The following is a 25,304-nucleotide window of genomic DNA, read 5'->3' as shown; positions in this document are numbered from 1 at the left end:
TGTACTCTGGAAAATCAATAAACCCCTCTCTATTCTACTGGCTGGTGGAGACTGTTCTGGCTGCTACGGGGGCGCAGGATCAGGGAAACCCCAACTCGCCCTCACAATCACATTATTCATTTGTATTCATTTTGCGATCACTAAAAAGCACAGATCCTTTCCATCAGTACTACCACCTAGCCAGGTATTCCCAGTTTGTATTTGCGCATTAGATTTTTTTTCCTTTCTAAGTTAAGTACTTCGCAATTACCTTCACTGAATTTAATCTTGATTTAGTTGCCTATTTCTACAGTGCTACAGATATCTGTGGATCATTTTTTGCAGCTGCAGATACCAATTTTGCATCCACACAGAGCCCTACCCACAGGTCTGAAACCCAGGCCTGTAAAGCTACCAGGCGGCTGATATCTCCAGACTGCCATGCAGCAGCAGCTGTAAACAACTTGTGCGCCACTTCCTGAAACCCATGGCTCCTGCTAGCTCTCAGCTTTATATAAACCCAAGGGGCATTCCAAGACATGGCCAGGCAATAGTGCCAATCTTCTGTAGATGCCACAGCCCTTCCTAAATTGGCCTTGGTTTGATTTGGACTTCTCCTCCTGGCTTGGACCCTGAACCTTGGTATTGACCTTGGCCTGGACCTGAGTACAAAGTACTTGTCTATTTCTAGTCTCAGGTCTCTCCCTGCTCTGAACCTTGGCCCTGACTGCCTTTGTTGGGATCCCATCAGATGGATTTATTACAGTGACAAAAGAACCCCTGCCATTATTATAGTGAGCGTCTACACTACGGTGGTGCAGCTGCACTGCTGTAGCATTTCTAGTTTGTACGTATCCTTACTGCTTGTTATGTCTCTTGGGAGGTGTAACTCATTTTGTGTACTGTAGCCTTTCTGCTTTTGTCTCAATGTGCTTGTGCTTTTTTTTTACTGTGGCAGCAGACTACTACACTGCTAAAACATCTGTGTGGGGTTATTATGGACCACAAGCTAAATATGAGTCTGTTGACATGACACTGTTGCAAAAAAGTAAACATGATTCTAGGATGCATTAACAGGTGTGTTGTGAGCAAGACATGAGAAGTCATTCTTCCGCTCTACTCTGCACTGATTAGGCCTCAGTTGGAGTATTGTGTCCAGTTCTGGGCACCATATTTTAAGAAAGATGTGGAGAAATTGGAGAAGGTCCAGAGAAGAGCAACAAGAATGATTAAAAGTCTAGAGAACATGACCTATGAAGGAAGACTGAAAGAATTGGGCTTGTTTAGTTTAGAAAAGAGAAAATTGAGAGGGGACATGATGGCAGTTTTCAGGTTTCTAAAAGGGTGTCACAAGGAGGAGGGAGAAAAATTGTTCTCCTTGGCTTCTGAGGATAGAACTTAATGGGCTTAAATTGCATCAAGGGAGGTTTAGGTTGGACATTAGGAAAAACTTCTTAACTGTCAGGTTGGTTAAACACTGGAATAAGTTGCCTAAGGAGATTGTGAAATCTCCGTCTCTGGAGATATTTAAGAGCAGGTTAGATAAATGTCTATCAGGGATGGTCAGACAGTACTGGGTCCTGCCATGAGGGCAGGGGACTGGACCCGATGACCTGTTGAGGTCCTTTCTAGTCCCTAGTATTCTATGATTCTATGACATAGGGTATTATACTTTACTCAGCAAAGCCATGCCTCACTGTCTGCACTGCAGTTTATACCTGCGCTAACTTGGTGTGCAGTGTCCATGATCATTCCCTAAGGGACCCAATGCAGCAAACCTCAAAACCTCCTACGTTACGCCTTTAAAATATTGTGTTTAAGTGGCTAATTTGAATGATGTCTAGTAGTAAGCAACATACAAAATTACCTGAGGAAAAAATGCATTCAAACACATAATCCTTCTATGCATTGCTTAGGCTTTGATCTTTTCTGATCAGCTTTTTGTCCCACCTGACCAGATAAACCCATTGGGTACCAGTAATGCTTCAGGATTTTTGTGCAACTTTTCTGTGTTCTTGTAACTTTTCAGTCCTGAGTAATCTCTTGTCCCATCAATGTCAGGGCCCCCCATTGTGTAACAGCATATAAAAACAATAAATAGTGCCATTTTTTCCCATAGCCAGTTAGGCACCATCCCCAGGACTTGCATTCTCACTACCCACCTTACACCACCTGTCTGTACTAGGGATGTTAAATATCGGTTAATTGAATAGTTGAGTAACATCATGAATTCTTATTGGTTAATCGACTATTCTATAGTCCCCGGGGCGGGGCTGGCAGCATGTGCAATCTGGCCCCACTCCCAAAGAGCCCCCAGCCACTCCACGCTGCTGCCTCTGAATCACTCACCCCACTATGGGGTGCCCAGGTGGGAGCTGGTCTGCAGTTTAAAAACCATCTCTGCAGTTGAAAAACCATCTGTGCATGATCAGCTGTACTTTTGCATAGCACCTCTTAGCTGGTTATCTTTTTTTTCCAATGTTTTCTACTTCTCATCTCTCTTCTGTTGGTGCCCATTGCTCCCAAAATCACAATGCCTTAGGAATAGGCTTGTCCCAACAAAATGGTTTGTATGATGATTTGTTTCCCAGGCCAAGTACTAGTTTTCAGTGAAACACATGTGAGCCCAACAAAGGTGGGATGGGGTGGGTTTTTTGTTTTGTTTTTGATAAGAGAGAGAAAACAAGAAGGATGAGGTTGGAGTTTGAGATTTCTCTGTATGAATCAAGTTTAAAAGTTTGAGTCCAATGGCCATCTTGGGTATTTGATTAAATGTTTGCAGTTTCTGATAGTTGAATATGCCTTAGCCTTGATATACAACCAAAACTTAGGTTAACTTCAGTTAAGTCAACCTATGCCATGGTGTGGACAGTGTTAGTCCTTCTTTGAAATTAGCTACTTCCTCTTGAAGGGATGGGCTTACTACAGTGACAGGAAAAACTCCTCTCACTATAGTAAGTGTCTATGCCAGAGGTGTCCAAACTTTTTTCAAAGAGGGCCAGATTTGATGAAGTGAACATGCGTGAGGGCCGACCATTTTGCCTGACATTCTTTGAACCATTAAAATTAAATGCAAATTAACTATTTTATGCAAAGTTTATTGCAAACGGCATACTTTTCATTTCGTCACATGGATGACAAATCTAAACAGGTGTTAAATCACTCTGCCTTTCATATCTGAAGGCCAGATGAAAAAAAAATCCAGGAAGCTGAAATATATGTCAGGAACATTGTAAAGTACATTACATATTATTGGTAATAAAGGTTGTCTGTCAACTTTTAAGTTCAAAAAATATGAACAGGAACATAACACCAAGTATACATGTTGTGTCCAAATATATTTATAACTGATTTAGACCAACTGACATTAACTGAGATTTTACAATGTATTCATCTCAATACATATGGATTCGTTGGGGGCCATAAAAGATAGATATTGCCAAATTACCTGGGGGGCCGTATTAAACCGGAACACGGGCCGCAATTGGCCCGCGGGCCGGACTTTGGACATGCCTGGTCTATGCCATAGCAGTGTAGTTGCAGTTCTGTAGTTCTGTTGCTGTAGTGCTTGTAATAAAAACAGTTACAAGAGTGCTGCTAATGTTCAAATCAACATATGTAAAAACACACACTGGGGAAGAAGCAAAATGACTTTGCACTTGATTTGAAGTCCTAAAATACTGTTTGCAACATCAGTTACGTGGTATTTTAGCAGTTGTGTCCAGAGATATGCAAATATAGGTAAGTTAAGTGTGGGTACGCTTCCATGCAAGACTTTAATCTGTAAGATTGACTGTATAGGTTATAAAATTACTGCACTAGAGCTTCACTTCATAAAACTCTCAATATGCTGTTCCAAGAGTTTTGCTAAGCAGTTGGCTGGTAATGGAACAAACTCAAGAAAACAGACAGTTCCTGCTCACAAATCACGGTATTATTAATACATTTTTGAATGTACCTGAGAGTGGCATAAGTGAAAGCTAGACTGGTACATTATACTGCTGTATGACTGTTGGTTTTTTACCACTCTTAACATACGTCAATAGATTTTTCTACATGAGGTGTTATAAGTTGGTTTCATTTAACCATGGATTTAGACACAATAATTCTACTGCCTACGAAGTGACATGCTTGTAAATTGATATTAAAAATGAATATGTGCAGCATACACATTCTGCTGACGGCTACAGATCCAGCGCTAATGTCAAGGAGGAATTTCTTGTCTCTGAAATGAGCAGAATTTTCTTGCCTGCCTACATCACCGCAAAACTAATAACTTCCAAAACTTGCTCAGACAGCCCTTGTTTGTACAAGTCAGTAATAGTCTGTAGTTTAGATGTTCTGCTGAATGGACATTTTAAAGTTGTTAGCTGGGGGGAAGAACAGATAGAGGGGGAAAGCATATTTTTTCTAACTTGTTTTTGAGTTTCTGATCATCTTATTCTCAAGTACAAATTAGGCATGTTGTAGTTATTAATCCCAACAATATCCTACTGTTTTCCACTCTCCTCTCTGCATCAGATAATTTCAGACCTTGAATCGTGGAATGATGAGCTCTCTCAACAGATGAATGACTTTGACACTGAAGATCTTACAATAGCAGAGCAGAGACTCCAGCACCATGCAGACAAAGCCCTGACCATGAATAACCTGACGTTTGATGTCATCCACCAAGGCCAAGATCTGCTACAGTATGTCAATGAAGTGCAGGCCTCTGGTAAGATGGATCTGTCCCATCTTATTCAGGTTAAAGCCTTTGAAGGGATTATCCAAGCTGATACTAACAACGTCTGAGCATGGCATTGATCTCCATTAGTTGCAATCAAGAGGAGAGTGGACATGTATTTTGCTCATTACACTTGAAAATAATTCCATAACTTTTAAATAAAATAGATGAAGCATGCTGATCACTAATAAAGTAGCTCCTATTAATAATGAAAATGCTCAGGTTTAAATTGGGGCTGGGGGGAGTAGCTGGGGGGTTGGTGGAGAGAAACCCTGTAAGAAGTAAAAGAAAGAAGAATAAAATTAATAGTACAGGGACTATATTCTGAGATCAGACTTGTTTGTAAATTATGTATTGATTTTACAAGTAAAAGTAATTCATATTTTAATTTCTTAACACTTTTCACTTGATTTTCTTTGCGATATCCTGCTGCATTTAATTCTTCACACGATATTATAGACTTTAAGGATTTATCTCAGGATAATGTTGAGCATTTACTTACTCATTGCAGAACACTTGGAAATAATGTTTAAGATCCTTCATCAAATTCTCTGAAATATAAATATATTTAGTATATTTTACAGAATTGGAAATGGTTGCTATATAATAACTATAACATGTAACTCCTCTGGAAATTAAATCCATGTATGTTTCAAATGAACGGATTTCTACAGGTGTGGAGCTACTTTGTGACAGAGATGTAGATATGGCAACTCGTGTTCAGGATCTGCTGGAATTTCTTCATGAGAAGCAACAGGAGCTGGACTCGGCAGCGGAACAGCATCGGAAACACTTGGAACAGTGTGTACAGCTGCGCCACCTGCAGGCTGAAGTCAAACAGGTATGAGCTAAATATGTTCTGTATGTTGTGAGTAGATATGTGTATATGTTCCATATATTGGCATGTGTATGTAAGGTAGCTATTTTGTAAGACAAGTGTATGTTAACTTATTCTTGCAGGTTTTTGGCCTGACAGTGAAGCATCAAGGACACTTTTTTGACCTTTGACAGTCAAAGTGGATAATTCTAGCTTAATTGTAGTTAATGATTGCTCTTTGCTATAGGACAGTGCTGTCTGAAGAGCAATTAGATAGTACAGTCCATTTTTGTATCTTCCCTGTGGCAGACAGTAAACAAATCCTTTGAAATCTTCCCTGAGTTTTGCAGTGTGATCAAATCAGGTGCCTTGCTTGCAGCTCCTGCCAGTAAAGAAGGATCATGCATCACAGTAGGGCCGTTGTATTGGTTGAGCAGAGTGTGGCCTTTCACTCAGCTTGATGGCATCTCTGTCTTTCTGAAATAAGATCGCTTTGATTGCTGCATGGTATCAAACCCAGAATTCAGAGATGGTTTTAAGCATCAGTGGGGGTGGATGGATCTCTACTGATTTTGTGAAATTAGGAAAATGAGAAGGGGGAAAGGAGCACATAGAGTTCTTGCACTTGCTAAACAGAACCAGCAGATTCAGCCAGCTGTAATTGTTCATAGATCGAAGAACCGGTTGACGACGTCCGTGAACATCTTCTAGGACCCATCTGGGCTCTACCCATTGTCCAAATCATTTAAAATGTTGTCACCCTGATTGATCTATTCTCAGAGAAGAAGGAAATGGGGAGATGTGGGTGATGGAAGACAGGGGAACCTGGACATGGGAGGGGGGACACACAGCTGCTTGCATGAGGAAAAGGGTTGTGGTGGTGTGACGTAGTGGGGGTACTTGCTGGGCTGTGGTGACCCCTGCTGTCTGGAGCAAGACCCAGCAGGGAAAACCTCACTAGGCCAAGGTAATGCCAAACTTGTTGAACCAGTGGCCAGACACCCCCCATGGAGAGGAACAAAGGAAGGTGGAATGCTGCCCTGACTGGGGGGCAGGGCTGGAAGAGGGTTAGGGAGTTGCTGGCTGAAAGGGAGAGAAGAAGGAGCTGGGGAGGGGGCTGGGACTCCCCTATCTCAAGGGGGGCATTGAGACCTCTTAGCCCTCAGTTCCTGTAACCAGATTACATCTGTGCTGCGCTGTGCTGGAGGAGCAATAAACCACCCTCAATTCCACTGGCTGGTGCAGTCTGTTTGTGCCATTTCGGGGTGCAGGAAACGGGGAACCCCCAACGCGCTGTCACAGGTGGTTTGCAGGGATCCCTGAAGTAGAGGGGGGAAGGTGGCCTACTGGGAGCTTGTGAAGGGGAATGAAGGGGGTCAAGGAACCCCTGGTGTGCAAGGAGCTCAGGCTGCAAAAGTGTTGGCCAGTATGCAGAGTGCTACACTGTAGGCAGTGCTTGTTACAATGACTACAGAGTTAATATAAGGGGAATGGGGGTGGATGAGATTTCACAATGATTTAGCCCAGCCTTCTGTTATGTATTACATGCTGTCTTGTGAGGTTGAAAAGAAAATAGCAGTTGGCTATGATGTCCAATCTGCATAATATGATGTTGATTGCAGAGACTCACTTCCCAGCTGAGACAGAGTCTCTTTTCTTTATGAAGTGCTGATGGACCTGAATGGTATTATCAGCTGTACAACCCCTCCCTTTCCAGTGAAGTTGAAACAATCTCATTTTAAGCTACAGGATGCAGTGCTTGGTTCATATTTCCTGGCATACTACATTTAAAGTGTAATCACGTATATGTAATGCTTACAACAGTTTACAATGTCCTGCCAACTACATTTGTGTATGAGAGCTGGGGGAATAGAGAGCAAGAGGGGAGGAACAGCTAAAAATTACATTGACTAATATTGTTGAACAAATAGGCTATGTCTACACTGCACTCTAAACTCAAAATAAGATATGCAATTTGCGCTATGCAAGTTGCATACTTATTTCAAGTTTATTTTGAAATCAGGTGCTATTTCAAGTCATCCCTTAACCCTCATGGTATGAGGGTTACCGGGAATGCCGAAATAGCACGCCTGTTATTTTGAAAAATATTTTGAAATAACGGGTGGCTTGTGAAGACGCTGGGGAGCTATTACCTCTGGTATCCCAAAATAGCACTGCAGTGTAAATACACCCAGAGAATCCTAAGACTGGAAGAAACCTCAGGAGGCAACCCAGTCCAACTCCAACTAATGGGGGCCCCAGAATTGAACACAATACTCCACATGTCCTACAGCAGTTGTGAGAAATTTCAGTGACACATTTAAAATGTGTGTTCAGTAGGGCTGTCAAGCAATTAAAAATTGATTAATTGCTTTGTTAGACAATAATACTATTTATTTTAAGTATTGTTCAGTATTTTCCATGTTTTCAAATATACTGATTTCAATTACAGCACAGAAAAAGATGCCCATTGCTCACCTTGCATTTATTTTTCATTATACATGTAGGCACTGTAAAGAACAAAACAATTAAATTTTCAGTTCATCTCATACAAGTGCTATAGTGCAATTTCTTTATCGTGGAAGCTGAACTTACAAATATAGACTTACTTAAAAATAAAACGCTCCATTCAAAAATAAAACACTCCATTCAAAAATAAAACAATGTAAAACTTCAGAGCTTACAAATCCACTTAATCCTTCTTTTCCAATCACTCAACAAATTTGGTTACAATTTGCAAGAGATAATGTTGTCTGCTTCTGGTTTACAATAGCCTCTGACAGTGAAGGCAGATATTCACAAGGCACTGTTGCAATATCAGCAACAGGACATTTATATACTTCAGTCACCAATTGGCTCTGGGGGCCAGAGTTTTTGGAGGACCAGTAACATTTCATTTGCATGTGTGCATATTCATTATTTGTATAATGAACATGCAAATGTGTAAATAAAATGTTACTCGTCTGCCAAAAGTTTGTGAAAGGGTTTGCCAGTCCACAGTGTAAAAAAGGTTGAAACCTCTGGTCTAGGAGTTATTATAATAACTCAAATATTTTCGTTTATAGCCTGTCACATTTTTTAAAGGCATTTGAATTTTCAAATAAGTTCATAAAATGTGCTTAATATGAATACTTATTTAAACACCAAACTGAGAGAATGCATAAAGTAACACTTAAGGAGAGAGAAACTTACAAATTATCCATATGATCTAAAAATGCTTTTCTTATCTTAAGGCTGAAAACTCTATAAATCTAAAAACATTGTCCAATGCTTTACATTTGTGTGGTGTTCTTAGAATTCTACTAATGTTTGAAATGTTTTGGGACTGGTAACTTTAATTTCTTCTGATTTTATTTCCTTAATGCAAATATGTGAGAGGTTTTTTTGGCAGGGGGAAGCAAGGCCACTTGTTGTTTCCACTTAACTGGAAAAAGCTTCATAGCTCAGCAGGTGCACTGTCTGAGAGTAACATGACATAATAAACCTCCTTTTGAAACTATTTTGTTTGTATTTTATTGCCGGAAGCCCTGAATACATGGTTTCCACAGTTAAATTACTGTGATTTCCTGCCCAATTAACTGTTGTATACTTACACCCAAATTCAACATTGTTAGATAGAGACAGTAGTCTCTCCATAGCTAAGATTTTTACTTTTTTCAGTTTAAGCATTTATTTTGACTCCCTTTCTCATTTTATCAAAAATGTTCCTGTTGCTGACTTTTTCATGTTTTTTGATTAATTTATGTATCGCAGTAGGTTGGCATGGTACATTGCAGAGAAAAAGCAGTCCATAGTGCAGGGTGTTTATCTAGTGAAAATAAATAAGCTATGCCTGTGCTGGATTTAGTTCCCTCAACTCCAACAGTGATAGCAATGGAGGGAGACAGAGTTTTGTGAAGATGACTTTCTAGCAACTAATTATATTTTGATTGACGTTGTCTAATCCTGCTTTGAGCACAAGAAGTAGGCATGGTGATAAAAACACCCATGGCTGCTGGTGCCTTAATTAGTTTACCTCGACCACTGACACAGCAGTGGTAATTAATAAAATAAAATTAAAATTAGCGTAGATAAGGGAGGGTCTAAAAGAAGGAACAGAGGCTTAAATAAGACACACAAAAGATTAATTTGGTAAAGTCTGATGCCTAATAGAGTTGGATAGAGTTGCTCACATTGTACCATAGTAAAACTTCACAAATATTGGCTGAAATACTTTCTAGCTCAAGAAACTAAAAACAAGCATCAAAGGTTAGATGATGAATTCTTAAGACTTTGTAGGAAAAAAAAAAAGGAAATAACTACCTTTTTAAATGTCCATTAAAGTGCCGCAAATGGATTATAGGCTAGTGTAATTAGCTATCCTGAACAAATTTAATACATGATCAGGAGTGGAATTGCTTCTTAATTCTTCTCCATTTCACATTCTGAGCTGTCATATGCTTTCCTGTCATAAAAGATGACAAATGTTAATGAGGTTGAGAACAAGATAGCTATTTCCTTCAACTGGGAAAAGGAAAAACTAATATGAACTGCACTTGGAAGAAGCTTTCTGGATCTAAATTGCCTTCTTGTTTAGAAACTGTAGTTTTAAGAACTGTTAAAAATAGCTGAGAGGAGATGGCGCCCATATAGTTAAACTTTGTTAGGATGCTGAACACAATTTCTATGCTGAATTCCGCTCTGCATACTAACAGTCGCCCATCCACATTAATAGATTCATTCTCTATGGCACTTGATGAATGTCACAATACAACAGTAATAACATTCTGTCTTCAAAACCTACGCAATCCTCACTCCAGTCGTCTTGGCAAGTTGATTTTTATGATGTATGTTGGGGACTTCACCACCATTGCAACTCATTAAATATACATTGGTTTGTTTCTCTGTGGCTGCTGCAGACATCATAAGCCCATATATTCTTCTTGTTAGGATAATACTTCTTGCTACATCAGGGGTCGGCAACCTACGGCACGTGTGCCATCGGTGGCACGCGAGCCGATTTTCATTGGCATGTGGGAAGGAGCTCAGTCATTCTTCCCCCCCCCCCCCGCTCTGTGCAGCAGTGTCAAGGGGCTGCTCCTTGCTTGAAAGGGAGCAGCAAGATAAGGAGGTGTTAATGGCTTAGATTTACAAACCCCTGAAGAGACAGGTGCCTAATGGGAGTTAAACATCTGGGGGTTTTCTGGGGCACAAAGCAAGTTAGGCATGTATTTGCCTCTTCAGGTACCCAAATACCTCTGTATATCTGGGTCTAGATCTAAAAAACAAAGCTAAAGGCTCTGATGGGAATTGTCAACAAAAGCATAACTCGTGATTCTTCCCTATATTACCAGATCTGGCTGAAATATGAGGATCTATTTTCACAGAGGGGAAAAATAAAGTATTAACTTATGAATTTGTTTTCATTTCAAAGTCTGCCAAATGGAACAATTTTCTTTTTTTGTTTTTTCCCTTTTTTCAAAATGTTCTAGGTCTTTTCTGTTTTCCCCGCCCCCGAAAGAAGTTAAGTGAAATTTTTCCTTTACAAAAAGCCCCTCCAAAGACTGGGGCTAAGTAGTTATAAAACACTTTGAAGTTTGCGTTAGTGAAAAGGCTTGATGTTTTTTACACAAGAGGAACCAATTCGACGAAGTCGACAGTTTGGGATGAAACAGTCCTTTCCTGCTCCCTAAAAGGAAGAAAAATTTTAAAATTTCTACCAGCTCAGTGTTACATTCAGACACTTGGGTGCATCTTCAGCTCCTTTTAGTGCTACCAGGAGGGGTATGTGCTCCACATCTTATAGCAGCGAGTTTTTAACTGCAGTGCAGTCCTACTCTCAGTGCACTAGCTCAGCTAAACTTAGTGTGTGTATGTTTCCTTGAGCTGTAACTTACACTTCCATCGGTAGTGTAGATGTACCCTTGGGGGCTTACCTGATCTTACTCAAGAAATCCATTATGGAGCCAAAATTTAAGCCTGTGTATCCCAAAGTAAGAAAGAAAAAGATTCTTTTAAGAGAATTTTTTGGAGTGTGGCAGGTGTCTAAAATTCTGATTTTAATGGGTTTTTTTAAATCCTGTGTTGTTAAAATGGTAGGGCCTGCATCGTCATTTATTTATTAATGAAGCTGCTGTAAGCAGAAGTATTATTGACTTTAAAAAGTATTGATGGCACGCAGACACATAAATAGAAGTGAATAAGTTAAATCTCATCACACCATTTTTGAAAGTTTGCTGGCCCCTGTGCTTACATATACCTCACAGCTGCAGACTTGTTAAAATCTATAACAGAACCCCCAACTTATCTTGATTTAAAATATTCCTGGTCAAACCTGTATAAAGTGCAACGCAAAAGGTCTTTCACTGGAGCATTGAAAAAACAATGAGGAGTCCTGTGACACCTTAGAGACTGAGAGATTTATTATGACATAAGATTTTGTGGGTAAAAACCCTCATCATCAGATGCATTGGCGTTGAAGTTCCAGAAATAGGAGAATATATAAGGAAGAAGTTGCTTGTGTTAAGGAAGCTAATGAAGTCAGGGTGGGAAGTGGGTCATTCATAGCATTTGGTCTGGAGATGTGAATGCTCAGAGAGGGGAAATAGCCTTTGTAATGTATTAACCAGTTGAGATCCTTATTCAGTCCTAAGTTGATAGTGTTGAATTTGTGTTGAATTCCAGTTCAGATGTCTCCCTTTGTAAACTGTTTTTTTGAGTTCTTTTGTAAAAGAGTGTCTGCTTTCAAATCCATGCTTGAGTGCTCAGGGAGGTTAGTGTTACCCTACGGCTTTATATGTGTTACCATTCCTGATGTCTAGTTTATGTCCATTCATCTGTTGTAGTAGACTGTCCAGTTTGACCAATATACATTACAGAGGGGCATTGCTGGCATTTGATGGTATAGATCCCTTTAGTGGATGTGCAGGTGGATGAGCCCCTGATCTTATGGCTTAGGTGGTTAGGTCTTGTGATGTTGTCGCTTGTATAGTTATGTGAACAAAGTTGGCAATGGGGTTTGTTGTAGGGATAAGTTCCTGGGTGTTTCTGTGGTGTGGTTGTTGCTAAGTACTTGCTTCAGGTTGGGGGAATACCTATAGGCGAGGACTGGTCTGTTTCCCAAGGTCTGTGAGAGTGAGAGATTCTTCTCTAGGATAGTGGTAGTAATGTAGCCGTGTTAGTCTGGTGCAGCTGAAACAAAAAACAGGACTGTGTAGCACTTTAAAGACTAACAAGATGGTTTAATAGGTGATGAGCTTTCGTGGGCCAGATTCTCACTTCAAAGAGAATCCTCTGAACTGTCATTCATGCTTAAATTTGACACTTTACACTCAAATTTGAATAAAGATGCTAATTATCTTACCCATTACAAAGATAGCTTCCCCAGTTATCACCTCTAATATCATTAGCTCACAGACATTTACCTCTCTCCCCCCCCCCCCCCACTTCCCTCTTCTGTTCTGAAATTTGATTTGTCCTTTTCATATGTGTTCATTTTTTTAAATTGTATCCTTTGGTATATATGGTTGTGACTATTTTCTTCCTCTATTTGATCTGAGGAAGTGGGTCTGGCCCACGAAAGCTCATCATCTAATAAACCATCTTGTTAGTCTTTAAAGTGCTACATAGTCCTGTATTTTGTTTCTCTAGGTTAAGTTGTAGATTGTCAGTAATGTATTGGAGTGGTTTTAGCTGGGGGCTGTAGGTGACGAGTGGTGTTCTGTTATTGTCCTTGTTGGGCTTGTTCTGAAGTAGGTGATGTCTGGGTACTTGTCTGACTCTGTCACTTTGTTTCCTGACTTCCCCAGATGGGTATTTAAGTTTTAAGAATGCCTCATAAAGATCCTGTAGGTGTTTGTCTCTGTCTGTGGGATTGGAGCAGATATAGTTCTATGTTAGGGCTGAGCTATGGACAGTGGATTGTGTAATTTGACCTAGATGAAAGCTAGAGGCATGTAGGTAAGAACAGTGGTTAGTATAGGGGGTTATTTATGTGACCATCATTTATTTGTATCGTAGTGTGCAGGAAGTGGCTCTCTTGAGTGGATTGTTCCAGATTGAGGTTGACAGTTGGGGTGGAAATTGTTGAAATCCCTGTCAAATTCTTCAAGAGTCTCCTCCCGGTAGTCCATATGATGATGTCATCATTGTAGCTTCAGTAGAAGATGGGTGCTAGGGGATGGGAGATGAGAAAATGTTTGAGGTCAGCCATAAAGTTGTTGGCATATTATGGGGCCATGCAAGAGCCCATAGCAGTGCTGCTGACTTGAAGGTATAAATTGTCCACAAATTGGAAACGGTTGTGGGTGAGGATAAAGTCACAGAGCTCAGCTACCAGGTGTACCATGGCATCATCAAGGATGCTGTTCCTGATAACCTGTTGTCCATCCTTGTGTAAAATATTGGTGTAGAGAGCTTCTGCATTCATGGTGGCCAGGATGGTGTTTTTAGGAAGATTACTGATGTACTGTAGTTTCCTCAGAAAGTCACTGGTGCGTCAAAGATAGCTTGGAGTGCTGGTAGAGTAGGAGCTGAGGAAAAAGTCCATGTAGCTGGGTAACCCTCCTGTAAGAATGCCACTACCTGAGATGATGGGGTGGCCAGGATTTCCAGTTTTATGGATGTGAGGTAGCAGTTAGAGTACTCCTGGTTGAGGCAGTAGGGGTGTGGCTTTGTAGATTTGGTCCCATGCTATTTCAAGGAGTTCGAGTGCATGGCGTGGTTTCTTTTGTTATTCCTCACTGGGATCAGAGAATAGTGGCCTGTAGAATCTAGTGTTGAAGAGTGGCATCGCAGCCTTTTGTTCACAATCGGACCTATTCATGATGACAACAGCACCTCCATTGTCAGCCCATTTGATTGTAATGCTGGAATTGTGTGTGAGGCTGTCAATAGCATTGAGGTCTGTAGGGCTGAAGTTATGGGGCGTGTGATGATGTTTGTTCACAATGTTAGCCTGTGCATGTTTGCAGAAGCACTCAGTGTAGAAGTCCAGACTCTCATTTCTGCCATCAGGAGGAGTTCACATAGAATTCTTTTTCTTGTAGTGTAGGTAGGAGGGATCGTGTGGCTCAGTGCAATGTTCAGTAGTATGTTCGAAATATTAACACATTACAAAGGCAGTTTCCCCTCTCTGAATATTCACATCTCCAGACCAAATGCAGTGAATGACCCACTCTCAAATTGACTTGATCAGTTAATGAAGTTGCTTCATTAACACAAGCAACTTCTTCCTTATATATACACTTCTGTTTCTGTAACTTCCACTTCAATACATCTGATGAAGTGGGCTTTACCCACAAAAGCTTATGCCCTAAGAAATCTGTTAGTCTTTAAAGATTCCACAGGACTCCTTGTTGATTTGCAGATACAGACTAACACGGCTAAGCTTCTGAGACTTTGTGGCATTGAAGCTTGTTCTAAGTATAGCTCCCTTAAAATATGATACACAGGATGGTGTAAGTATGAGAACAAATTTGTGGTTGTTTGAGGTACCTTAACTCTTCGTTTCCATATTTTTCTACACTAACCCTTTTCATGTTGAGACTATAGAAAATGTTGGATTTTTTAAATTTGTTTTCTGGTTTCCTTTCCTTGAAATGCTTTCCACATGTCTTGGCAACTCCACCTTTGAGATTAACTATAACCAGGTATTAGTTGGTAGTCAAAGAAAGATGTTGACATTTTTGACAGTATGGGAGGGAGAAGTGACACATTATGTAAACAGAACACGCGTGTGCATGCATGCACGTGTCAAGAGAGGTCTCGGTGTTTGTAACTTTCTGAGCTGTTAGAGAGAGAACTAGGCTTGGTGCTGATCCCCCTGCTGGAGGGGGAGATCCTATTCCGAGTTACTGTGGTTATGCAGTGCCGTAACCAGTTACTTGACTTGTTTGCATTTTAAACCTGCTGCTGTGTATGGGTGCGATCACATTTGTATTGCACTGGAAACCAAATGGGATTTTATTCTTAGAAGTGTCAAACAGTAGGGTTCATGCCTGTCAGGAATGCAGAACAACTCACTCATGAGCATTCAAAAAGCAAAGGGGAGATAGTAGCCCAAAACATGCTTTAACTTTAGTCCCATAGTTTTTCTTAGTATGTTCTATGGCTTAATGCAGTGTTTCTCAACCAGTGGTACGAGTACCCTTAGGGGTACTCGAGAGAAGTCTGGGGGGTACTTCAACACAACTGAAATTTGGAGAAAACTGAATTTTTGTTGTAAATTTTACAGCGTTTTATTATTTTTGTACTTTTTATACCCAAAAATTTCATCGCCCGCCCAGCTACAATTAACTTGTTTAAATAAATGTGTTGCAATGGTAGGAAAAAAAACGGTGTGTCTAAAAACTGTAGATACTAGGGGTACTTCTAATTTTTTTTTAAAGGTGGTACTTATAATTTTTGTAAGGGGGTACTTTATTTAAAAAAGGTTGAGAGAGACTGGCTTAATGAATAAGGTAAGGGTAGCTCAAGTCTCAGTTTGACAACCAAGTTTTTTTTTTAATACAGTGGCCATTATCTTATTATTTGTATGTGCATATAGTTACATATGTACAATTATGATGCTCACGGTTCAAATTTTTTATATGAAACATGACAGCCAGAGAGTTAAATGAATGTGTTAGTTTTTGTAAGTCATATCTATAACTTCACCTAATGTTATTTTCCAGGCACAACAAGGATGTTATATTGTGGAGCAAGTCCTTGAGTAGTGTTAATTGCAAATAATTTACTTCTGAGTAATAACAGAAATGAAGCTTTTCTTATTAATCAGGCAAAGACTTCTAAATTGTGCTGTCTTGTGTTCTGTTTCAGGTGCTGGGCTGGATCCGAAATGGGGAGTCTATGTTAAATGCAGGGCTTATCACAGCTAGCTCCCTGCAGGAGGCAGAACAGCTCCAAAGGGAACACGAGCAGTTCCAGCATGCTATAGAGGTATAAAAAGTGTGTGGTTTGTACCATTCTTCAGTAAGATGAGCTCTTATGGTACAGTTCATGGCAATCATCATAAAGCAACATCAGGAATAGATTAAATCTTTATGTACCTACTAGATAGATCTGTCACTACTTGGGCAACAACAAAAAGGTTAATAACATGAGTTTGTACATGTGGAGTGAATAGGTGGAGTCCATTTATAACAGGGAGATGAGACAGCCACTACGAAAGGGAGTTTGGGTAGCTGGGATTCTGACAGTTACAATTCTGCTCTATATCAGTGCAGTGCTTTTAATAAGTCAAGGGCAGTGGTAAATCACTTTTATGTAAATATTTAAGCCATGTATTTACAAAATGGCTGAGACAGATTTAATCAAACAAAAGACTATTGCAAACAGAATTTTGAAATAGGGTCCTATGGCTTTTGAGGTTTTAAGACTAATCTATTATAATGACAAATTGGTTGCAAATGGGAAATATGCACAAATCGCATCATTTAAATGAGAGAAAAGTTTTTCTGATGTGGTCTCATAACTTTAGTGTATTGTTTGTGTAAATTAGTAGGTTTTGTTAATACTTTGATCTTTACAAGGCCTTACATTAGTAGTATGTTTGTGTTAATAGTGTCCACTCTTTTGATCTAAAATTCGATAAATAATTAAAGACAAATGTTAGTGCACTGTTATGGGACATAAGAGGCTGTTGATGATAGTGTATGAAGATATTTTCAACATTTTATTTTTGCTGAATACAAAAATCATGTCTCTGGAAATTGGTTAGCTTTTTTGTTTTCAGAAGTACTCCTTTTTTATAGTAAATGCCTTCTGTTTTTCTGCCTTTTTGTGGGGTTTTCTATTTCACATCTCTTCACAATTTGTAGTTTTTGCTGTGGGACCAAATGTTAAGTAATATCTCTCTATATACATATAAAAAAGTTTTTTCCTGCTTGGTGACAGTGTGATGTCGTCATGCTCGCTGGCCGCAAAAGCAGCCAGAGAGAAGGTGATTGGTGAACGTAGCGAGCAGGTAGGGTTGCCAAGTGTCCGGTATTTTTGCCTCCTGTCCGATAAAAAAAATTCAGAAAATGTCTGGTATTTTCTGGTGTTTTTTCCCCAGCCAGGAGGTGAAAATTCTGGACACCAGGGAACCCTACGATACACTTGGCAACTGGGCCTGGGCCCAGGCCCACCTGCTTACCTGGTTCCGCAGGGAAACTGCATCCTGGTTCCATGAAGAAAACAAAATGGCCACTGCCAAAAAGCCTAAAGAACTGAAGCCTTCCCTGGGTCTTAGTGCTCAACATCTCCCCTCTTGCTATACCTATTCTGACTTTGCAGGCACTTAAAGCTGTTTTAATGCTGTTTTATTTTAAAACTTTTTTTTTTTTTTGCTGAACAACTTTGGTCTCCTCCCCCCCCTTTCTTCCTCTCCACAGAATTTTTTCCCCTGTGTTTTTTTTTGTTTTGTTTTGTTTTGTTTTTTTGGGGGGGCGGCGGGGGATGTTTGGTATTTTTGAGTAACCCATCTGGCAATCCTACAAGCAGGGAGCAACCCCTTTTGCAGCCAGGGGGAGGGGGAGGTTGGCAGGCGTAGCGAGCAGGGTACAGCCCCCTAGTTGTTAATAAATAATCAATTAGTTGGCTCATTTCACATCCCTCTGGATACTTATTCTTTCCATTTTCACAAGTGAAAATACTGGACGAGAATAATTCTGATGTCTAGTTATCAAGCTGTGAGGCTTTGAGGTTTCACTCAGACCAGTAAAAAGTTGTGTCACTGCCTGTCCTTTAGCCTCTGTGCTGCGTAGCTTTGCCTCGCAGCCCTGAAACCATCAGCCAGCTCACTGCATAGTGGCCTGAGCTTGGCTCCAGTCTACGTGGTTACTCCTTGAAGGGTGATACAAACAGCCCTTCCAGTCTCTCTCTCTCTCTCTCTCTCTCTGTCTCTCTGTCTCTCTGTCTCTCTCTCTCTCTCTCTCTGTCTCTCTCTCTCTCAACCCTCAGAGAAGTTATCGAGTTTGCTGCCTCCAAAGAAATAGCATACAACAGTCTGGTAGCACTTGGCATGTTTTTTTAATAAAGCAAGAATATGTTTACTATCAAATAACCTAGTGAAAGAAGAAATCAGTGATTGCAAGTAAGAGTAAAAGAAAGAGAGGAAAGGTTACAAATAAAACAGAATGCTCTTTCCTGTGACTGTTAATTCTAATAAGTTCCAGTTAGTACCTAAGCAATTGTCTTACATGTATCAGCTTTCATAGGCTCAAAGTGTATTTTACACTATTGTCTGCTTAGAGATGGATGCAAAAATGATGTCTTTTTACTTTCCGTTGTATTGTCCAAAACTCACCGTTTTGTCCACAGACTCAAGATGCACCCTGGTGTTCAGACTTGTGACACTCTTCCCTTTTCCCTCTTGATTTGTATGTAAAAGGGTTTCTGTAGTTTTGATCTTGCAATGCTTAATTTGCATTGGAGATAGCCAATCTCCAACATGTCTGAGTGACAACCTGTTTCTCCTTTTTGTTTGGTAACAGACTTTAAGAGTACTGCCAGACTACAAGACATTTTGCTTACCTTTTTTCCAATTCTTTTGTCAGAAGAGGCTTTTCCAACTGGGCTAAATTTCGGGGAAAATTCTCTCCAGAGCCCCCTTCTTTCTTGTGGAAGGGTAATACAGGGGCTTTAGAAAGAGCACGTTTGCTCTTCCAAAAAATAAAGTGGAAGAGCAAACACGTTCCCTGGATGTGGCGGAGTTTTTTTGGGATACCTCCAGTATCCCGAAACCCCCACCCCCGCAGTCTAGCCGTACACTTAAGCATAGTATCAGTGAATATTCCTAATTCTACATATGCTATTACATGCATTAGACAATGATAGTCATCACCACTGTTTCACCGACATTCATACAAGATCTTACTCAATATACTTTTATAGCAGTACAGTGATATTGTATCCAAACAGATGCAATAGTTACTTATTCTTTGAGGTTCAGTCCTATTCTCCCTCTGAGGTATCTGGACCCTGACACAAGCCCAGAAAGAGTGTTCTATATTATCCACCTTTCCTCTCCCACTCCAAAGAGAACAAATCTGAAAGCCATAATTATAATCAGGTTATGCACTATAACTTGGCAAGAATAGTATGGCTTGCTCTGTTGCTGTGCTTGTAGACTGATAGTCACTGTTTACTGATGATAAATTTCTGTTAAATCTTCTTTTGCCTATAAATAGTTATGCTGCAACCTATTGTTGGTCCTATGTTTCCTGTGGCTCAGATACATGTGTGGAAAATATCAGTGCAAAGAAAAAAATGAAACCTGGATTTAAAGCAAATGCATTTAAATGTTATGTAATTAAATATTTTATTTCAACTTCTCAGAAAACACATCAAAGTGCACTGCAAGTGCAGCAGAAAGCAGAGGCGATGCTTCAGGCTAATCATTATGATATGGATATGATCAGGGACTGCGCTGAGAAAGTTGCTTCTCATTGGCAACAACTGATGCTCAAGATGGAGGACCGTCTCAAACTTGTGAATGCTTCCGTTGCCTTCTATAAAACATCAGAGCAGGTATAGGAACTTTTGAAGACCCATGCTTTGCAGAATAATAAAGGAATGTGTGGTATTTTATTATAAAAATACCTTTGCAGCTCAGGTGGTAGAGTTAATTATTTTTAGGGCTCAAGTTTATTTAAAAAATGCTAGCAGAAATATTGGCATTTAAAAATTTTTATTTAGAACTTGGAAATGCTAACAGTGTTATATTAACTGAGGCTAGAAAAATGGAACTGGTTATAACCAAATTTCAGTATAGTCAGTGAAATTTTATTTTCTGAATTGAGAAGAAAGTGAAACCCACACATAATTGATAAAACAGTGTGTTTGTAAAATGCTTAATTACAAATTATTTACATTAATAATAACAGTCAAGTGTGTCTTCTATTAGATTTTCTCTTTAATAGCAAGTCAGCTACATCTCAAATCCCCATCTACTCCACTTGACCTTTTTATAATTTCACCCTTGTTTCAGATTAGAATTAGGTAACTGATTAATTTGGATTTTTCAGTTTCTGGAAAGGGTTTTTCTAAGAGAAAGTGTCTTACGTGCAGATGGCCCCTCATGTAAGAGAACACTTTTGATTGTAACTTGATTGAAATCTCATCATAGATAACTAAAATTTTGCTCCCTGTTTCATACTTTTCATCTTCAACATGTTTTATCTGGAGAAAGGGATAAGCAGTGAGGTGGTAAAGTTAGTGGATGATACCAAACTGTTTAAGATAGTCAAGACAAAAGCAGACTGTGAAAAACTTCAAAAAGATCTCACCAAACTGAGTAACTGGGCAATAAAATGGCAAATGAAATTTAATGTGGATAAGTGTAAAGTAATGCACGTTGGAAAAAATAACCCCAACTACACGTACAGTATGATGAGGGCTACTTTGGCTACGACAAATCAGGAAAGAGATTTTGGCATTATCATGGATAGTTCTCTGAAAACTTCCACACAGTGTGCAGTGGTGATCAAAAAGGCAAATAGGATGCTAGGAATTATTAAGAAACGGATAGAAAATAAGACCCAGAATATCTTACTGCCCCTGTATAAAACTATGGTACGTCCACATCTTGAATACTGTGTACAGATGTGGTCTCCTCACTTCAAAAAAGATATTTTGGCCTTGGAAAGGGATAGAGGCCGTGGTGGTGGTGGTGGTGGTGGTGATGATGATCTCACCAAACTTGAGTGATTGGTCAACAAAATGGCAAATGAATTTTAATGTGGATAAGTGTAAAGTAATTTACATTGGAAAAAATACCCCCAACTATACGTACAGTATGATGGGGGGCTAATCTGGCTACGACAAATCAGGAAAGAGATCTTGGAGTTATCATGGATAGTTCTCTGAAAACTTCCACACAGTGAGCAGTGGCGATCAAAAAGGCAAATAGGATGCTAGAAATTATTAAGAAAAGGATAGAAATAAGACACAGAATATCTTACTGCCCCTATATAAAACTATGGTATGCCCACATCTTGAATACTGTGTACAGATGTGGTCTCCTCACCTCAAAAGAGATATTTTGGCCTTAGAAAGGGTTCAGAAAAGGGCAACTAGAATGATAAGGGGTTTGGAACGGGTTCCATATGAAGAGGGGTTAAAACGACTGGGACTTTTCATTTTAGAAAAGAGGAGACTAAAGGGGGATATGATAGAGAGATATAACTGGTATTATTAGTTCCCATAATAGAAGACTGGTATTATTAGTTCCCATAATAGAAGAACTAAAGGACACTAAATGAAATTAATGGGTACCATCGACAGAGCCATGTAGATTAGTGTACTCAAAAAAGGGAAATGAAGCGGTGATTTAAATAATCGCTGCTTCATTTACATCAAAATGGCTGCCACGCTGTGCTGATTAGCTATTTGGTGGCACAGCGCGGTAGTCTGGATGCTCCGTGGTCGACAAAGGAAACCATTCCACGAGGCATAATGGGGTGGTCGACAAGGGCTTTCCTTGTCGACCGCGGAGCGTCCAGACTACCGCGTTGTGCTGCCAAACAGCTGATTGGCACAGTGTGGCAGCCATTTTGATGTAAATGAAGCGGCGATTATTTAAATCGTCACTTCATTGCCCTATGTCTAGAAACCTAATCTACATGGCTCTGGCGACAGAGCCATGTAGTCTAGACGTACCCTAACAGAGTTTAAAGAGAAGCTAGATAATTTCATGGGGGTTAGGTCCATAAAAGGCTATTAGCCAGGGGATAGAAATGGTGTCCCTGGCCTCTGTTTGTCAGAGGCTGGAGAAGGATGGCAGGAGACAAATCACTTGATCATTGTCTTCAATCCACTGCCTCTGGGGCACCTGGCGCTGGCCACTGTCGGCAGACAGGGTACTGGGCTAGCTGGACCTTTGGTCTGACCCAGTACAGCCATTTTTATGAGTTGTAATCCATATCATGTCCTGGGCAGAGAGTGGTGCTGTATCTCTGTTTTAGAGAAGAGAGATGAAAAACTGATAAATTAAAGACACAGTCAACATTTATGTCAGATCTGGGATTAGATGTTTGGGGTTCTTAGTCTCAAATCTCTTGGCTCAAACTACTTCACAGTGTTCAACTAGAGATATTTGTCTCCTTTTGGCTGGCAGGTGTGCAGTGTTCTGGAAAGTCTGGAGCAGGAATATAAGCGGGAAGAAGACTGGTGTGGGGGAGCAGACAAATTGGGTCCTAATTCTGAAACAGATCACGTGACCCCTATGATAAGCAAGCACCTTGAACAAAAAGAAGCATTTCTCAAGGTAAAAATATTGTTGACTATGTGTTGGGAAACATGCAGTAACCTCCTCTTCTTCACATGTCTAGAATTCACCTGTAAAACCCAGTGACACATGCATGACTTCATGAGCTCCTGAATGGTGATTACACAGGAAATGGCATATTACTGTTTCTCGTGGTGATTAGAACATTGCCAAGTGCATAAAATTTGACAGTTTATGTAAATCAGGCATCCCCCATTGTGATAAAAAGGATTTGCTCTTTTCAGCAGACACTGCTTCTTAGAGGACTTAAAAGCTACTTCTTTAAAAGAAGCAACAGCTGCTCACCACAGTGGCTACCCATGATTGAGCCACTCCCAGCAGCACTAAAGCTGCAGTGGGGAAACCTGATTCCGTGCTGCTTTTTCTGCAGTATGTTGTAAGTTTCTCTTAAAGTCCAAATAATAATCTACAGTAAAACTCCAAAACTCACCAGTGCCACCAAGTTTTTGAGTATTGCTGTTACAATTCTATTGTTACAATTCTACTGTTAAAATGAAGGTGGTGTTTCATATTTATTAACCAAATTATAAATAAAAAATACTTTGGAAGAGGAGAGCCAGTTGGGAAGGGGGAAAGGTAGCAGGATGAGAATGGGGAGAGAATATTAGGAGAGGGAAGCAAAAGGGGATGAAGGCTGCTGTTTTCCAGAGAAGTAAGAAAACCTTAGAAGTAGTGTAAGAAATTCAGTACACAAGCAATTTGTAGAAAAGATGAGGTAATAGAGGGTTTTGGGCCACTTGTATTCAGTTTTTGCTAATAAGCAAGGTGACTTAGCAATAGTACTATGTTAGTGGCACTCGAAAATGGGGTTTGCTGGTTGTGATAGCCTTTACTTGTGGGACATGTGACTGCATGACAAATGCTATATTGTCAGTAAATTTACAGAATGACCATCCCGTGGTATATTAAAGTACTGACTATTGACAAATCAGAATAAAGGATCTCATTACTGGCTTTTATCACTTCCATTCTCTATCTTTGTCTGGTCATTGTTGCACTGTAATACTGATCCACAGTTGGGACTGAGCTAAGACAGCAACTAGAGGAAATAAAAAGCCCTTTTGGAGGTCATTGGTTCATGTTTAACCTGCTTGGCTGACCCGGTCTTGTCGTTTAAAGAATGAGAAAATTGACTAAACAAGGAGTTGAAGATGGCTGGGGTATCGATGTTCATCAATCTTGTACATATTAAAGATAGACCTGTGGAATAACTCATGAGCGATAACAGACTACATGTAAAGTTTCTTAAAGACTTAACAATATACCTCACTGAAAACTTTAAAAAGTCTCTTGGTGTTCGATACTAAGGTGCAAACACTACTGAAAGCATGAATTTTAGGGGTAGTGTCAAATGGAGCTGTCATGAAAATGTCTGAACTTTTGGTCTGTTAGGTGACTATGATCTGTTAAATTACTGTCTCATTGATTTTTGTCATTGGTCATATCTGTGCTGCCTTTATCTAACCTTTTAAGGTAGTATTTTGGTCTCCAGATTTATTACAAACAAAAGACACCAAGCCCATATATAGTGTTTGGTACATATTCAGAAGTTTAGGTTAAGAAAGCAGCTGTGTTGAGTCTTGGCAATGCAACTAGATTCTGGCTGTTTTGTTGCTGTTTGGTTTTAATGCTTCTGAGACCTTTAAAGGGCATGTCTTCTTTCAGCACTTTTGGTTTCATTTCAGCAGAGCAATTATTTTTTTCTGTATAAACTAATGCTGAATGTTTTACAATATCCAGCTGATTGCTAAAGGTCGTGCACTTGGTTTACATAATAAATAATTCTAATGGCAAATACATAAAAACTATCCACTCTGTGTGCCTTGAACCTCATCTAAAAGTATGGAAATGATCACTTTTAAGTAACTTCAGGTAATACATTATGTATAGTACTATTTAATGTGCAGTGCCAGATAACCTAGTTTTGGATTTACTGCTATTTGCTTGGAAAATAACTATATTTTAACTGTTTGCTCTGTATAGAATAGGATATAGTAAGCACCAAAAGGAGTATGGGTATATATCCATGTGTCTGTGCATGCCCCTTCAAATGCAGCAATATCAAATGCTACCAAATCTTTTCATAGGCTTGTACGCTGGCCCGGAGGAATGCTGATGTCTTCCTGAAATATCTGCACAGGAATAGTGTAAACATGCCAGGGATGGTGACTCACATCAAAGCTCCTGAACAACAAGTCAAAAGTAAGTATTTTTTTAGGTATTTGGCCTTTATGTGATGCAACAAGTCTGAGAAGATTAGGTTGAGTCCCTACCAGGGAGGATACAGTATTTTAGATTTAACCCACAACATGAGTGATCACAAGTTTCTCACACAAATGAAGCTTGATTGCTCTCAACTTATATCTTTCAAATGTAATGTCATGTTTAGTTTACAATTGGAGACTTAAGTGCATTGCTATTCTTGAGTAAACAATAGTTTATTTTTGTATGGTGCTTTTCAAACAGAAATGTTGACAATTCCACAGCCAATGAGTCTATATAAGCACACTTGGTGTTCTAGGATATACAGAATG

The 25,304-nt window shown here is 39.7% G+C and overlaps 1 protein-coding gene across 4 annotated transcripts in view; it reads left to right on the top strand.

The window, feature by feature from the left end:
* Window positions 1-25,304, top strand: part of TRIO (trio Rho guanine nucleotide exchange factor) — a 412,227-nt gene that overhangs the window by 204,957 nt on the left and 181,966 nt on the right. For all 4 annotated transcript variants that reach the window (XM_006117079.4, XM_075921462.1, XM_014570469.3 and 1 more), the window contains exons 14-19: window positions 4,501-4,696; window positions 5,380-5,546; window positions 16,320-16,439; window positions 19,821-20,012; window positions 22,600-22,749; window positions 24,858-24,972. In XM_006117079.4, coding sequence (XP_006117141.2) covers window positions 4,501-4,696; window positions 5,380-5,546; window positions 16,320-16,439; window positions 19,821-20,012; window positions 22,600-22,749; window positions 24,858-24,972 — 940 coding nt within the window. The remainder of the gene's footprint in view (window positions 1-4,500; window positions 4,697-5,379; window positions 5,547-16,319; window positions 16,440-19,820; window positions 20,013-22,599; window positions 22,750-24,857; window positions 24,973-25,304) is intronic.

This window comes from Pelodiscus sinensis, chromosome 2, assembly GCF_049634645.1.
Source record: "Pelodiscus sinensis isolate JC-2024 chromosome 2, ASM4963464v1, whole genome shotgun sequence".
Lineage (NCBI taxonomy): Eukaryota > Metazoa > Chordata > Testudines > Trionychidae > Pelodiscus > Pelodiscus sinensis.
This window is presented reverse-complemented; position numbering and strand designations above follow the sequence as displayed.